Source organism: Oncorhynchus gorbuscha, unplaced genomic scaffold (assembly GCF_021184085.1).
Source record: "Oncorhynchus gorbuscha isolate QuinsamMale2020 ecotype Even-year unplaced genomic scaffold, OgorEven_v1.0 Un_scaffold_1878, whole genome shotgun sequence".
Lineage (NCBI taxonomy): Eukaryota > Metazoa > Chordata > Actinopteri > Salmoniformes > Salmonidae > Oncorhynchus > Oncorhynchus gorbuscha.
In genome coordinates, this window is record NW_025746533.1 from 31,778 (window position 1) to 50,000 (window position 18,223).

Below are 18,223 nucleotides of genomic sequence, written 5' to 3' on the forward strand. Positions count from 1 at the left end.
GGTACGGCAGTAGGGTGGGGCAGGAGGGTACAGCAGCAGGGTACATCAGTAGGGTACAGCAGTAGGGTACAGCAGCAGGGTACAGCAGCAGGGTACAGCAGTAGGGTACAGCAGCAGGGTACAGCAGTAGGGTACAGCAGTAAGGTACAGCAGTAAGGTACAGTAGAGTACAGCAGTAGGGTACAGCAGTAGGGTACAGCAGGGCACAGTAGTAGGTTTCAGTAGGGTACCGTTTGTAGGGTACAGTAGTAGGGTACAGCAGTAGGGTTCAGTAGGGCACGGTAGTAGGGTTCAGTAGGGCACAGTAGCAGGGTTCAGTAGGGTACAGTTGTAGGGTAGAGTAGCAGGACACAGTAGCAGGGCACAGTAGTAGGGCAGAACAAGTCCCCACATACTAAAATCTCCATTTGGTGCTTAATCCTGTACTGCATCAGAGGGTTGTGCCCATCCAAACACAACTCCCTTCCCAGTTCCCCTCCTACACATAATCAGGGATTTGAACATTCCGCAAACATGTGATGGCTCAGCCCCCGCCGGCTAACATCAATGGATAACTCCGGCCAGGAGTGGACAAAGCTGAACACCTCCAATCTCTTAATGCACCAGAAAAAATGCAGCGCTCACCTCATGTGGCATAGCCTCAATAGACATGGCTATTATGATATTATGCAATTCATGAGAAATGCTGTGTTCGCCATTGTATCTGTCAGTTTGTCATCCTTTGTGAAATTAAATACACGAAAAACAGGTTGTCCCTAGCCTGGTCCCAGATCTGCTTTTGTCGTCTTACCAAACCCCTACTCTTACCAAACCCCTACTCTTACCAAACCCCTACTTTACCAAACCCCTACTTCTTACCAAACCCCTACTCTTACCAAACCCCTACTCTTACCAAACCCCTACTCTTACCAAACCCCTACTCTTACCAAACCCCTACTCTTACCAAACCCCTGTATTATAGCCAACAAGAGTTGGCTATAATACAGCATAAACCAATGTTGGTCCAGGTTGTCCTCCCTTCTCACCTTCCAGAGGCTGGTCTGTCTGGAAGGAGGAGTCCACCGCAGTCAGGCTACCGGTGGAGCTACCCAGGAGGTCAGGGAGGGACGAGGACACGGACACCACAGAGGGTTTTCTCCTCCACTTCAGCACCGGAGGATACTCATCCGCCCCCGGGAACTCATCCGCCACCGGGAACTCATCCTGGAGGTATAGAAAGGAAAGGGAAAGGAGGATACCTAGTCAGTTGTCCAACTGAATGTACTCAACTGAAATGTGTCCTCCGCATTTAAGCCAACCCCTCTGAATCAGAGATGTGTGAGGCATTATTGATCTGAATGGACCAAATCTTCAGGAAAGAAAGTGTTCCACTCTCTCAATGCTGTACAGTTTATCTACAGTAACAGTCAAAAGTTTGGACACACCTGGTCATTCAAGGTTTTTTACTATTTTCTACATTTTAGAATAATAGTGAAGACATCAAAACTATCAAATAACACATGTAGCAACAAAAAAATAGCAAAAAAAATCAAAATATATTTTATATTTGTCAAAGTCGTCACCCTTTGCCTTAATGGCAGCTTTGCATTCTCTCAACCAGCATCATGAGGTAGTCACCTGGAATGCTTTTCCAACGGTCTTGAGGGAGTTCCCACATCTGCTAAGCACTTGTTGGCTGCTTTTCCTTCACTCTGCGGTCCAACTCATCCCAAACCATCTCAATTGTGTTGAAGTAGGGTGATTGTGGAGGCGAGGTCATCTGATGCAGCACTCCATCGCTCTTTTTCTTGGTCAAATAGCTCTTGCACAGCCTGGAGGTGTGTCGTGATATTGTCCTGTTGAAAAACAAATGACATTCCCCCTAAGCGCAAACCAGATGGGATGGCATATCATTGCAGATGATAGCCATGCTGGTTAAGTGTGCTTTGAATTCTAAATACCTCACCAGTGTCACCAACAAAGCACCCCCCACACCATCACACCTCCTCCTCCATGCTTCACCGTGGGAACCACACATGCGGAGATCATCCGTTCACCTTCTCTGCGTCTCACAAAGACACAGCGGTTGGAACCAAAAATCTAAAATTTGGACTCATCAGACCAAATGACAGATTTCCACCGGTCTAATGTCAATTGCTCATGTTTCTTGGCCCAAGCAAGTCTCTTCTTCTTATTGGTGTCCTTTAGTAGTGGTTTCTTTGCAGCAATTTGACCATGAAGGCCTGATTGACACAGTCACCTCTGAACAGCTGATGTTGAGATGCTACTTGAACTCTGTGAGGTGCAATCTGAGGTGCAGTTAATTGCTGATTTCTGAGGCTGGTAACTAATGAACTTATTCTCTGCAGCAGAAGTAACTTTGGGTCTTCCTTTCCTGTGGCGGTCCTCATCAGAGCCAGTTTCATCATAGCGCTTGATGGTTTTTGCGACTGCACTTGAAGAAACATTCAAAGTTCTTGAAAATTTTCAGATTGACTGATCTTCATGTCTTAAAGTAATGATGGACTGTCTTTCTCTTTGCTTATTTGAGATGTTCTTGCCAGAATATGGACTTGGTCTTCTATCAAATAAGACTATATTCTGTATAACAACACAACTGATTGGCTCAAAGAAATTCCACAAATTAACTTTTAGCAAGGCACACCTGTTAATAGAAATGCATTCCAGGTGACTACCTCATGAAGCTGGTTGAGAGAATATCAAGAGTGTGCAAAGCTGTCATCAAGGCAAAGGGTGGCTACTTTGAAGAATCTCAAATATAAAATAAAGATTTGTATTTGTTAACACTTGTTTGGTTACTACATGATTCCATGTGTTATTTCATAGTTTGATGTCTTCACTATTATTCTACAATGTAGAAAATAGTAAAAAATAAAGAAAAACCCTTGAATGAGTAGGCAGTCTAAAGCTTTTGACTAGTACTGAACATACCTATATCCATCCATAATCAACCTATGACATATGAATTAGACATTATTAATACATATTACGGCCATTACATTCAGATGTTACGAAGGTCAACTGTCATACAAGATGGCTGCATCGTGTGGGCCCACTCAGGAGAATAGTCATTGAGACAGAGTAAGAGTCAGACGACAATGGACCAAATATTGATTACTTCAATTTTTTCCAGGAAGTCATTGATAAGGTCATTGTTGAAGGTCACAGAGGGGCATGGCCATGGCAGACAGCGGGTGGAACACAGCAGTAGGACAGCGGGAGGAACACAGCAGTAGGACAGCGGGAGGAACACAGCAGTAGGACAGCGGGAGGAACACAGCAGTAGGACAAAGCAGTAAGACAGCGGGGTGGAACAGCAGTAGGACACAGCACAGGGTATTGTTGAAGGTCACAGAGGGGCATGGCCATGGCAGACAGCGGGTGGAACACAGCAGTAGGACAGCGGGAGGAACACAGCAGTAGGACAGCGGGAGGAACACAGCAGTAGGACAAAGCAGTAAGACAGCGGGGTGGAACAGCAGTAGGACACAGCAGTAGGACACACACATCCTTTCTGTTTTGGTTTCGTTATTTTCAATGTAACAGCTGCATTCGAATGACTGCAATTACAGACTCAGATTGTAGATGGTACAGCTTTATAGCTTGTAAGTAAGCTTGATATACAGACCGGCCATTTCCTTGCTAACCACATCAGACTTCTTATCTTAACCACAGGCTAATAGATGTTATTTCAGTAGAGAATCAATTTGACACAAAGCACAGCACTGCTAATGGTTCTGTGTTTAGTGGAGGAGCAGCAACACAAGGAAAAACAGAACATCTTATAGCTTATGAGACAGACGTTACCCCAAACATGTCTTATAGCTTATGAGACAGACGTTACCCCAAACATGTCTTATAGCTTATGACACAGACGTTACCCCAAACATGTCTTATAGGTTATGACACAGGCACTACCCCAAACATGTCTTATAGGTTATGACACAGGCACTACCCCAAACATGTCTTCTAGGTTATGACACAGGCACTACCCCAAACATGTCTTATAGGTTATGACACAGGCACTACCCCAAACATGTCTTATAGGTTATGAGACAGACGTTACCCCAAACATGTCTTATAGGTTATGACACAGGCACTACCCCAAACATGTCTTATAGGTTATGACACAGGCACTACCCCAAACATGTCTTATAGGTTATAGGCCCTACACCCAAACAAGGGCACTGCGTTCATCCACCTCTGGCCTGCTCGCCTCCCTACCACTGAGGAAGTACAGCTCCCGCTCAGCCCAGTCAAAACTGTTCGCTGCCCTGGCCCCCCAATGGTGGAACAAACTCCCTCACGACGCCAGGACAGAGTCAATCACCACCTTCCGGAGACACCTGAAACCCCACCTCTTTAAGGAATACCTAGGATAGGTTAAGTAATCCCTCTCACCCCACCCCCCTAAGTTTTAGATGCACTATTGTTAAGTGACTGTCCCACTGGATGTCATAAGGTGAATGCACCAATTTGTAAGTCGCTCTGGATAAGAGCGTCTGCTAAATGACTTAAATGTAAATGTAAATGACACAGGCACTACCCCAAACATGTCTTATAGCTTATGAGACAGACGTTACCCCAAACATGTCTTATAGGTTATGAGACAGACGTTACTCCAAACATAATAATAATATGCCATTTAGCAGACGCTTTTATCCAAAGCGACTTAGTCATGTGTGCATACATTCTACGTATGGGTGGTCCCGGGGATCGAACCCACTACCCTGACGTTACAAGCGCCATGCTCTACCAATGTCTTATAGGTTATGACACAGACGTTACCCCAAACATGTCTTATAGGTTATGACACAGACGTTACCCCAAACATGTCTTATAGGTTATGACACAGACGTTACCCCAAACATGTCTTATAGGTTATGACACAGGCACTACCCCAAACATGTCTTATAGGTTATGACACAGGCACTACCCCAAACCTGTCTTATAGGTTATGACACAGGCACTACCCCAAACATGTCTTATAGCTTATGAGACAGACGTTACCCCAAACATGTCTTATAGCTTATGAGACAGACGTTACCCCAAACATGTCTTATAGCTTATGAGACAGACGTTACTCCAAACATGTCTTATAGGTTATGACACAGACGTTACCCCAAACATGTCTTATAGGTTATGACATAGACGTTACCCCAAACATGTCTTATAGGTTATGACACAGACGTTACCCCAAACATGTCTTATAGGTTATGACACAGGCACTACCCCAAACATGTCTTATAGGTTATGACACAGGCACTACACCAAACATGTCTTATAGGTTATGACACAGGCACTACCCCAAACATGTCTTATAGCATCATGTCTTATCATCATCAAGCATCTGCCTCTAACCCTAGGAAGCTCTTTGCCACATTCTCCTCCCTCCTGAATCCTCCTCCCCCCTCCTCCCTCTCTGCAGATGACTTCGTCAACCATTTTGAAAAGAAGATCGACGACATCCGATCCTCGTTTGCTAAGTCAAACAACACCGCTGGTTCTGCTCACACTGCCCTACCCTGTGCTCTGACCTCTTTCTCCCCGCTCTCTCCAGATGAAATCTCGCGTCTTGTGACGGCCGGCTGCCCAACAACCTGCCCGCTCGACCCTATCCCCTCCTCTCTTCTCCAGACCATTTCCGGAGACCTTCTCCCTTACCTCACCTCGCTCATCAACTTATCCCTGACCGCTGGCTACGTCCCTTCCGTCTTCAAGAGAGCGAGAGTTGCACCCCTTCTGAAAAAACCTACACTCGATCCCTCCGATGTCAACAACTACAGACCAGTATCCCTTCTTTCTTTTCTCTCCAAAACTCTTGAACGTGCCATCCTTGGTCAGCTCTCCCGCTATCTCTCTCAGAATGACCTTCTTGATCCAAATCAGTCAGGTTTCAAGACTAGTCATTCAACTGAGACTGCTCTTCTCTGTATCACGGAGGCGCTCCGCACCGCTAAAGCTAACTCTCTCTCCTCTGCTCTCATCCTTCTAGACCTATCGGCTGCCTTCGATACTGTGAACCATCAGATCCTCCTCTCCACCCTCTCCGAGTTGGGCATCTCCGGCGCGGCCCACGCTTGGATTGCGTCCTACCTGACAGGTCGCTCCTACCAGGTGGCGTGGCGAGAATCTGTCTCCTCACCACGCGCTCTCACCACTGGTGTCCCCCAGGGCTCTGTTCTAGGCCCTCTCCTATTCTCGCTATACACCAAGTCACTTGGCTCTGTCATAACCTCACATGGTCTCTCCTATCATTGCTATGCAGACGACACACAATTAATCTTCTCCTTTCCCCCTTCTGATGACCAGGTGGCGAATCGCATCTCTGCATGTCTGGCAGACATATCAGTGTGGATGACGGATCACCACCTCAAGCTGAACTTCGGCAAGACGGAGCTGCTCTTCCTCCCGGGGAAGGACTGCCCGTTCCATGATCTCGCCATCACGGTTGACAACTCCATTGTGTCCTCCTCCCAGAGCGCTAAGAACCTTGGCGTGATCCTGGACAACAAACTGTCGTTCTCAACTAACATCAAGGCGGTGGCCCGTTCCTGTAGGTTCATGCTCTACAACATCCGCAGAGTACGACCCTGCCTCACACAGGAAGCGGCGCAGGTCCTAATCCAGGCACTTGTCATCTCCCGTCTGGATTACTGCAACTCGCTGTTGGCTGGGCTCCCTGCCTGTGCCATTAAACCCCTACAACTCATCCAGAACGCCGCAGCCCGTCTGGTGTTCAACCTTCCCAAGTTCTCTCACGTCACCCCGCTCCTCCGCTCTCTCCACTGGCTTCCAGTTGAAGCTCGCATCCGCTACAAGACCATGGTGCTTGCCTACGGAGCTGTGAGGGGAACGGCACCTCAGTACCTCCAGGCTCTGATCAGGCCCTACACCCAAATAAGGGCACTGCGTTCATCCACCTCTGGCCTGCTCGCCTCCCTACCACTGAGGAAGTACAGTTCCCGCTCAGCTCAGTCAAAACTGTTCGCTGCTCTGGCTCCCCAATGGTGGAACAAACTCCCTCACGACGCCAGGACAGCGGAGTCAATCACCACCTTCCGGAGACACCTGAAACCCCACCTCTTTAAGGAATACCTAGGATAGGATAAAGTAATCCTTCTCTCACCCCCCTTAAAATATTTAGATGCACTATTGTAAAGTGGTTGTTCCACTGGATGTCATAAGGTGAATGCACCAATTTGTAAGTCGCTCTGGATAAGAGCGTCTGCTAAATGACTTAAATGTAAATGTTATAGGTTATGACACAGACGTTACCCCAAACATGTCTTATAGGTTATGACACAGACGTTACCCCAAACATGTCTTATAGGTTATGACACAGACGTTACCCCAAACATGTCTTATAGCTTATGAGACATACGTTACCCCAAACATGTCTTATAGCTTATGAGACAGACGTTACCCCAAACATGTCTTATAGCTTATGAGACAGACGTTACTCCAAACATAATAATAATATGCCATTTAGCAGACGCTTTTATCCAAAGCGACTTACAGTCATGTGTGCATACATTCTACGTATGGGTGGTCCCGGGGATCGAACCCACTACCCTGATCGAACAATGTCCACTACAAACATGTCTGACGTTACCCCAAACATGTCTTATAGCTTATGCCAAACATGTCTTATAGGTTATCGTTACCCCAAACATGTCAATGTCTTATAGGTTATGAGACAGACGTTACCCCAAACATGTCTTATAGGTTATGAGACAGACGTTACCCCAAACATGTCTTATAGGTTATGACACAGACGTTACCCCAAACATGTCTTATAGGTTATGACACAGACGTTACCCCAAACATGTCTTATAGGTTATGACTTATAGGTTATGACACAGACGTTACCCCAATAATGGAGATCTTGAAAATATCTTTATCTTTTGAAATACTGTAGTTCCTGTGTTATTCATCACAAGACGTTAACTAAGACGTTAACTAAGACATTAACAAAGACATTAAATAATACATTGACTAAATCCAGAAATCAAGTAGACCAGGGATGGGCAACTTTGATGTTGGTGGGGGCCACATAAAATCTGAATTCATCATGAAGGGACGCAGTTGCTCGCCGTTGACATAATACATAACATCGTTAGACAATTACAGCTGAAGGACAGAACTACATAAAATGATATGATACATAGCATTAATAGACAGGTACATCTACATCTAAAATAACAATACACACTTTCATATTCTTATGCCTTAGCAATCCATGCAACATGTACTCATAATAACGTCTATACTGCAGTCATCCATTTTGTTACAGATGCTTACTGTTACAATTGGAAATCCTGATCCTAATCTCGCAGAACCAGTTGTTCTGTAAACACTAGCGCGATTCTTACAACATTAGGAACCACCCGTGTCCTTGGTTCTCCCATTTGACGTCAGTACTATTCATAATAATAATGTGATTCATGTTGTACATTATGGTTGGTCAATATTCTAACCAATAAGAGACAGGGATCAGTCTGGAGTTGGCCAATGTTCTAACCAATAAGAGACAATGATCTGTCTGGAGTTGATCAATGTTCTAACCAATAAGAGACAATGATCAGTCTGGAGTTGGTCAATGTTCTAACCAATAAGAGAATGATCAGTCTGGAGTTGGCTAATGTTCTAACCAATAAGAGACAGGGATCAGTCTGGAGTTGGTCAATATTCTAACCAATAAGAGACCATGATCAGTCTGGAGTTGGTCAATGCTCTAACCAATAAGAGACAATGATCAGTCTGGAGTTGATCAATGTTCTAACCAATAAGAGACAATGATCAGTCTGGAGTTGGTCAATGTTCTAACCAATAAGAGAATGATCAGTCTGGAGTTGGCTAATGTTCTAACCAATAAGAGACAGGGATCAGTCTGGAGTTGGTCAATATTCTAACCAATAAGAGACCATGATCAGTCTGGAGTTGGTCAATGTTCTAACCAATAAGAGACAATGATCAGTCTGGAGTTGATCAATGTTCTAACCAATAAGAGACAATGATCAGTCTGTAGTTGGTCAATGCTCTAACCAATAAGAGACATGGATCAGTCTGGAGTGAGGGGCCAGTGTTCTAAGCTTACTTACCAGAGATAAGGTATGGGGAACCTCCATGTAGTGTTTCAAGCTCAGACTCTTCCCATTGACCTGGAGAGGGAACGATGTGATATGGGAAATATTCAGTACACTATTTTACAGTCTGTAAGCCGTATAGACCTGATGATGTGGGAGTGAGCTGGTTCAGTGGTAGATGTGTGTGTGTGGGGGTGAGTGTGTGTGTTCTCTGACCTGGATGTGTGTGTGTGTAGTGGTAGCCAGTGTGTGTAGTTGTGTGTGTGTGTGTGTGTTCTCTGACCTCGATGTTTACGTGTGTAGTGGTAGCCAGTGTGTGTGGTTGAATGTGTGGGTGAGTGACTGTGTGTGTTCTCTGACCTGGATGTGTGTGTGTGGTTGTGTGTGTGGGTGAGTGTGTTCTCTGACCTGAAGGTGTGTGCAGATCCTCCGGAGCACATCATACACACTGTCCCTGGACAGCAGAGACACAAAGACATACTGCAGGACGGACGGACAGGGGGAGAGAGGGAGAGCGAGGGAGAGAGCAAGGGAGAGAAAGAGCATTAGCCAATTCAAATGTGAATGAAAGCATACACACTCACGTACGCTCACACTCATGCATACACATGTAAACACTAAGCATTTCATCATGTAAACACTAAGCATTTCATCATGTAAACACTAAGCATTTCATCATGTAAACACTAAGCATTTCATCATGTAAACACTAAGCATTTCATCATGTAAACACTAAGCATTTCATCATGTAAACACTAAGCATTTCATCATGTAAACACTAAGCATTTCATCATGTAAACACTAAGCATTTCATCATGTAAACACTAAGCATTTCATCATGTAAACACTAAGCATTTCATCATGTAAACACTAAGCATTTCATCATGTAAACACTAAGCATTTCATCATGTAAACACTAAACATTTCATCATGTAAACACTAAGCATTTCATCATGTAAACACTAAGCATTTCATCATGTAAACACTAAGCATTTCATCATGTACTCATAAAACCCCATGTCAGGAACATTTAGAAGATCCATTCGGACATCAACTCATTACCAGGAATGCAATTTTCTCTAAATAGATATTGTGAACAGTAATCTACCATGGATTATTTTTTTCAGATTAAGGCTTAATCTAGTACACTGACAGAGGATATTTCAATAGTGATACTCCATTCCTCTTACATGGTGGCTGTACTGTACCTCTACTGAAAACACCACTCTTTCATAATTCATTTTCAATGAGAGAGTAGGAATCCTTAAATCACTTAATAGACAATAGACAGTCATAAAATATCAGAAATCAAAGATTTGTATTTATTATGGATCCCCATTTGCTGCTACTCTTCCTGGGGTCCAGCAAAATTAAGGCAGTTATACAATTTTAAAAACATTACAATACATATACAACAGATTTCACAACACATTAAGATTACAGAGTATTAAGAAACATTTTCCAGACATTTGCTCCAATGTAAAGGAGCAGGCAGGTGAACCGTTCACACACTGGAGAGGAACCAAGAAGGGACACTACCAAAATAGACTGCGACCTTGACACCAGTCAGTGTTACCGAACCATGCGCTGACTTGCACTAGCTTAGCATGTTTGCATGAGGTGTTGTTTATTTTCCACCTACCTATGCTTGGTGGAAAGAACGTGGTGCGGCACTAATGCCAGTTAGTGGAAACATGGAAACACCCATTCACTGTGCCCAGAGGCGCTAAGAGGCTAACGCTCACCTTCTGACTGGTATCTGTGGTGATGGCGAGGCCGTTGGGCACCAGACCTGCTGTTTTGTGCTTCTTTACCAGCCTCACAGAGACCACGGGGATAGCAACCTATGATGGGGGAAAAGAGGTGGGGAAAGAAGAGGACACAATATTATACCTTGTAGAGAGGGGGTATAACTGTACCAGACACGGGGGACATACTGGACCAGACACAGGGGGACTTACTGTACCAGAGAGGGGGTATAACTGTACCAGTCACAGGGGATATACTGGACCAGAGAGGGGGACTCACTGGACCAGGGAGGGGGACTCACTGGACCAGGGAGGGGGACTCACTGGACCAGGGAGGGGGACTCACTGGACCAGGGAGGGGGACTCACTGGACCAGGGAGGGGGACTCACTGTACCAGGGAGGGGGACTCACTGTACCAGGGAGGGGGACTCACTGACCAGGGAGGGGGACTCAAACTGGACCAGGGAGGGGGACTCACTGTACCAGGGAGGGGGACTCACTGTACCAGGGAGGGGGACTCACTGGACCAGGGGGGACTCACTGTACCAGGGAGGGGGACAAACTGGACCAGGGAGGGGGACTCACTGTACCAGACACCAGGGAGGGGGACTCACTGTACCAGGGGGACACCAGGGGGGGACTCACTGACCAGACACTGGGGACATACTGGACCAGACACCAGGGGGGACATACTGGACCAGGGAGGGGGACATACTGGACCAGGGAGGGGGACATACTGGACCAGACACCAGGGAGGGGGACATACTGGACCAGACACGGGGGACTAACTGGACCAGACACAGGGAGGGGGACATACTGGACCAGACAGGGGGACTCACTGGACCTGGGACCAGGGAGGGGACTCACTGGACCAGACACAGGGAGGGGGACTCAACTGGACCAGACACGGGGGACTAACTGGACCAGACCAGGGAGGGGGACTAACTGGACCAGACACAGGGGGGACTAACTGGACCACGGGGACACCGGGGGACTAACTGGACCAGACACTGGGGGGACTAACTGGACCAGACACGGGGGACTAACTGGACCAGACACGGGGGACTAACTGGACCAGACACGGGGGACTGGACCAGACACGGGGGACTAACTGGACCAGACACGGGGACTAACTGGACCAGACACGGGGGACTAACTGGACCAGACACGGGGGACTAACTGGACCAGACACGGGGGACTAACTGGACCAGACACGGGGACTAACTGGACCAGACACCAGGGGGACTAACTGGACCAGACACGGGGGACAACTGGACCAGACACGGGGGACATACTGGGCCAGACACTGGGGGGACATACTGGGCCAGACACGGGGGACATACTGGGCCAGACACGGGGGGACATACTGGGCCAGACACATACTGGGGACATACTGGGCCAGACACGGGGGACATACTGGGCCAGACACGGGGACATACTGGGCCAGACACGGGGGACATACTGGGCCAGACACGGGGGACATACTGGGCCAGACACGGGGGACATACTGGGCCAGACACGGGGGACATACTGGGCCAGACACGGGGGACATACTGGGCCAGACACGGGGGACTAACTGAAGAGGCAGGTTCGGGACAAAAATGGTTTTAAAGTTAAACAGAAGGAGACACGGATGGGCGAATGCCAGAGAAAGAGGGAGAGAGAGGGAGAGAGTGGGGTTGGATTACAGTTGGTTGGAGGAGAGAAGGGGCAGAATAAAGGAAGGGAAAGCCCCTGATGCTGGAGAGAAGGAGCAGAATAAAGGAGGGGAAAGCCCCTGATGCTGGAGAGAAGGAGCAGAATAACGGAGGGGAAAGCCCGTGATGCTGGAGAGAAGGAGCAGAATAAAGGAGGGGAAAGCCCCTGATGCTGGAGAGAAGGGGCAGAATAAAGGAGGGGAAAGCCCCTGATGCTGGAGAAAAGGGGCAGAATAAGGAGGATATGTGTCTAGTTGCAGATAGAATGCTGGGAATGCACTAACCAGCTTATTGCAGAGGCCAGAGGCAGGAGAGACAGGTGCCAGGTCTTAATTTGATCACTCTTTTGTTGCTGAGAATTTTCCTGCACTACTCCTCTCTGTCTGTCCATCTAGATATCGAGGGTCCTGCGGTCCTGTCTACTTCTCTCTGCCTGTCCATCTAGATATAGTCGTCCTGCGGTCCTGTCTACTTCTCTCTGTCCTTCATCTCTGCCTGTCCATCTAGATATAGTCGTCCCTAGATATCGAGGGTCCTCCTGTCTACTTCTCTCTGCCTGTCCATCTAGATATAGTCCTGTCTACTTCTCCTGCTGGTCCTGTCTACTTCTCTCTGCCTGTCCATCTAGATATCGAGGGTCCTGCGGTCCTGTCTACTTCTCTCTGGCTGTCCATCTAGATATCACAGTCCTGTCTACTTCTCTCTGTCCGTCCATCTAGATATAGTCGTCCTGCGGTCCTGATATCACAGTCCTGTCTACTTCTGCCTGTCCATCTAGATATGGAGGGTCCTGTGGTCCTGTGTGGCTCAGCTGGTATTAGTGTGGTGCTAGCAATTCAGATAAAAGTGTTATATATTATTCATTATTGACGATCTGTCTATTATCTGCCAGGCCTTGACTTACCTTGATGTCCTTGCCAAAGAGGTTGGCATAGAAACACAGCCAGTTCCTGGAGATATAAAGACGTCCTTGCAGCAGGATGTCTCGGAGCAGAGCGCAGGAGTATACTGAGGGAGAGGAGACATAAACAGGTTCAAAATAGCTGCTAACTCAAGACAAGCACATTGCTAACACTGTTTGCTGCTTTTCACTAAAAATGTATGCACACATGACTAAGTGGCTTTGGGTAAAAGCGCTTGCTAAACGGCATATATTATATATAATTATAGCTAATGTGTCTTTGACTTGGCCTATAGATGCTTCTAAAATAGGTTCATAGACATTGAATAAAGTAACTGCTACATATCCGTTAAACAGATGAAGACTGTATGTACCATCATCACTAGTTTCAAATAGAACAGGGCTGTGTCTCCCTAAAGCAGTGTAGCACTATGATCATCTTAATTCCATTGAATCTAAATGGACGAAAGTTGATCTTAGTGGAACGATGCTTTAGGGAAACCCAACCCTGATCTGATCTGCATAACCTGACCTCAAACCATACAACTTCCTGTTCAGGGCCTGAGGACTGGTTACCCTTACCAGAAACAATTACCAGAAATCCTTACCAGAAACTATTACCAGAAATCCTTACCAGAAACAATTACCAGAAATCCTTACCAGAAACCATTACCAGAAACAATTACCAGAAACTCAGAAAGATAGTTTCAAACACACTGAGCAGCCAATAGAGTTCCAAAAACAAAAATGACAAACTCATACACTATGTGGGGACAGAAACATAAGAAACTATGTACATATTACAGACAACAACATTTGACAGTGAAAGTACTTCTACTACTAATAGAATTAGGGCTAGGACAATACCAGTATTGCAATACTCGCAGTATCATGGTAAGGGAACAAAACACAAAGTGGATTTAACTTCTTTAGGAAAACAGTCCTAATGTTGAAAACAAACATCGTTATGTCATCCAGAGTCACATGTATTTATTTTCCATCTGTAGCTCACAATATTTTACATACAACAGGTTTTTAAAGGGCCGAAGAGTTAAGTGTATTTCTTTTTTTGTTTTCATTTTTGCCATGGGAAAAAAATAGATGCTACCATAGCTAGCAAGTTAGCCAACGGTACATAAACACAGCATATGGAGCTAATAGGGCGATAGCCTGAAGTCAATGCACAGCATATAGACAGTAAGCTACAGACATGCTACAGTCATTAGCATGTTAACCTAAATAAACATACATCATACAGAGATACTACAACAGATGTTAGCATGTAGCATTGTTGTTGACAGTACCTTTCATCAGGATCTCGTCCTTCGGAACGCACTGGAAGAGTTTGTGGTACTGCGAGTTGTACTTGCTGACAGTCTGAGCAGAGGGACAGGGCAGAGTCATGAGCAGTTCCTTGGCTGGCCTCCTTCCACCGGCAAACCGGCGGCCGCCCTCTCTCTCAGAGGACGAGAGCTCTGCTGCACCAGACTCAGCATGCTGGAGCCGCACACACAGCCGCACACACACACACACACACACATCGACGGCGTGGCGGACCCCACTGCAAGACACAGACTGTCCTCCAACTAGTCAGATGTCAACCGGTGTCCTTTGTGTAGGTTTGAGGGGGCAGTTCTCCGTTAGACACACACACACACCACTCCGGTCCGACAGTGTGCACCTCAGACCATCACTGAGCCCTTTCCCTCACCCTTCAACACTGGTCTGAAACCCGACCACACACTCTCACACACTGCCCTTCTCAGCCACAGACACCCTGAGTCCTCCCTTCCTGCCTCTCTCTTGCTGCCTCTCTCGCTCTTGCTGTTTCAACACGACAGTGCACAGTGACTCCCCCCTATGCTCACCCCATGCCAGCCCAACCCATACTGCCGCCTCCTTACCCTCCTATCCTTGTCTTAATAACAGCTTGCTGCCCACAGGCACCCCCCCCCTCCCTCCCTCCTCTCTCACCAAGCACATGAGACAGTCAGAACTGTCACCCCTGTTAATATCTGCAGCCAGCTGGTGTGACTGTGGGGCTCAGCAGCTCTACTTAATATTCCCCTTCGGGAGACATGGAGATAATAATCTCAGCTACGGTACAGTTCCTTTAATCTGGCCCGATGGCCTGCTGATCTCATGTGTTTGAGTTAATGGATAACCTCCTCACCTATTGAATAACCGTTGAGTTCTGAGCCTGAAGAACACAATCCAATCACCGGTACTACATCTGAATGGCTGGAGATAATCAGTTGTTGGGGCTGGATTAGCGAGGTGGGATGCTTAATAGAGTCTCAAGGCTACTAGCAAACCTTGATCTGTCTAAGTCTATAGACAGATCTAATACATGTTTGTATTTCAGGATCACAATGCCTCATTTAAATTGTATCTTAGCCTCGGTCACCCTCAACACTAGGAAACTCCTCAAAGGACCACTCCTAAAGGCAAACAATGACAGGGTTCACTGCCACACAGGTCTTACAATCACTCAGTGCAGATGAATTGTGCATAAAAGGTCAAAGGAACTTCATTCCAGAATGTGCAGTACATATGTGAGGTAAAGGTCAACCAATATAAAGTGTATCATTTAACTCTTATAGGAAATCGACAATTGACTTGGCCTGCATCCAACTCGGCTGTAATTGGCTTATCTTTGTTAGGCAAGATGCAAAATCAATAAGATACAGACATGATCTATAATACGTTAGAGAGGAAACCTGCTACTCACCGAACCCCTGTAGCATTTCTTCACATCTTCATATGACAGGTCGTCAATCAACCTGTGGAGGAAATGAAGGAAATAGTGTGAAAGGAAGACATCTGCTGGTGTTTTAATATATCAGACCAGTGCCTGTTTGTTTAGAGACATAGACTCAACACTATGGTGAATCTCATGGTGATGAAGCTTCTCCACTGGTCCACAGTGATTGTATTGATCTCATTAACTCCCATTGGATCATTTGTTTGATCTTAATCTTGTTGGAGAATAGTGAGACATTTCAACTATAATCTGATCCAACTGTAATCTGTGAACTCTGACCTCGGCATCAAATCAAACAGTAGTAGTGTATATTTGTCTGCTGTCTATGACAGTAATGTCGGCATGGTTCAGGGTCGGCTACCAGACAAAACATGTGCAGGACTGTAGAGAAGGGAAGCAAACGTGACGGCAGACAAATGGTATATCACTCAGTCAAACAGAAACAAACACTACGCGACCACACAAACGCGACCACACAAACGCGACCACACAAAGGCGACCACACAAACGCGACCACACAAACACAACCACAAACACGACCACACAAACACGACCACACATAAAGGGAGGTGAATGTGCTTTTATAAAACTGGGCTGACTAGTTACATTATGCAAACTCAGTGCCCCCCCTCCTCCTCCTCCTCCCACACACACACACACACACTCTTTCGTACATCTGACCGGCAAGCATGAGTACAAGCACAAACATGTTGCAAGCAAGCAAGCAAGCAAGCAAGCAAGCAAGCAAGCAAACACACACACACACACACACACACACACACACACACACACACACACACACACACACACACACACACACACACACACACACACACACACACACACACACACACACACACAGTAAATACAATCCATATTTATGCTGATTTATTTTCCCTTTTGTACTTGAACTATTCACACATAATATGGCATTTGAAATGTCTTTATTGTTTAGGAACTTGTGGGAGTGTAATGTTTACTGTACATTTTTATTGTTTATTATCTACTTCACTTGCGTTGGCAATGTTTACATCTGTTCTCCATGCCAATAAAGCCCTTAAATTGAAAGTGAATTAGAGAGAGAGGCGTCAGCATGCTTCAGTTCGGCTTCCCAAAACAAACCAGTGTGCCCTCGTCTCCCTTAAAAGGCCTTCTCTTGAAAAAATAAAAATAAATAAGGCAATAGTACTGCTAGTATACACTTCCTCAAAATAGTCCAAATTAATCTAAGATAACTCAAGAAATCTGTCATTCATTTTGACGTTTTGCCAAGGAGATCTAAGTCGTGAAATTCTACATCTAAGATGTTTGGTGCACATTGAAAATGAGTCGTCTCTCATTGAATGACATCAAAGACATTCAATGAACAACCCTACTATTGACCAATCACCAACGAAGACATTCAATGAAGAACCCTACTATTGACCAATCACCAACGAAGACATTCAATGAAAAACCCTACTATTGACCAATCACCAACGAAGACATTCAATGAAGAACCCTACTATTGACCAATCACCAACGAAGACATTCAATGAAGAACCCTACTATTGACCAATCACCAACGAAGACATTCAATGAAGAACCCTACTATTGACCAATCACCAACGAAGGAGCGTAGACTTCGGCTTGCATCAAGAAACAGCGAGAAAACCCGAACCGAAGTCCAAAACTAACAGAAACGTCATCAAATGTGGTCATAATATATGTACAAACTCTAACTGTTTCTGTTGGGAAGCACGCAGACACCTTTATAAAGAAAGAGAGGGGCTCCCAGAAAAGTTGATCACATTGTTCTCTTAGGGAACATTTAGCTAGTTAGCAGGCAACTAATATAGATCTGGTTCTATCAAACCTCTGAGGTAGAAACAGCCCTGAGACTGGTGTATTCATACCAATGACGTATATGAACCCTGGATTGTTGATGCTATGCATAGACGTGTTAACTGACAACGTCACGAAAAGGATACACACGCTTCAATGGGGCAGAAGTCTGTGTTGTTGTGATTCTGGATGGCCAGAT

General features: G+C 45.9%; 1 protein-coding gene across 13 annotated transcripts in view; it reads right to left on the reverse strand.

The window, feature by feature from the left end:
- LOC124024488 (GRAM domain-containing protein 2A-like) overlaps window positions 1-18,223 on the reverse strand; it is a 46,836-nt gene that overhangs the window by 3,539 nt on the left and 25,074 nt on the right. For 9 of the 13 annotated variants that reach the window (XM_046338392.1, XM_046338391.1, XM_046338398.1 and 6 more), the window contains 7 exons: window positions 16,168-16,219; window positions 14,741-15,011; window positions 13,440-13,543; window positions 10,835-10,933; window positions 9,498-9,569; window positions 9,105-9,164; window positions 1,026-1,203 (listed from right to left, as the gene is read on the reverse strand). In XM_046338392.1, coding sequence (XP_046194348.1) covers window positions 1,026-1,203; window positions 9,105-9,164; window positions 9,498-9,569; window positions 10,835-10,933; window positions 13,440-13,543; window positions 14,741-15,011; window positions 16,168-16,219 — 836 coding nt within the window. The remainder of the gene's footprint in view (window positions 1-1,025; window positions 1,204-9,104; window positions 9,165-9,497; window positions 9,570-10,834; window positions 10,934-13,439; window positions 13,544-14,740; window positions 15,012-16,167; window positions 16,220-18,223) is intronic. The other 4 variants (XM_046338403.1, XM_046338402.1, XM_046338395.1 and 1 more) reach the window with 1 other exon arrangement.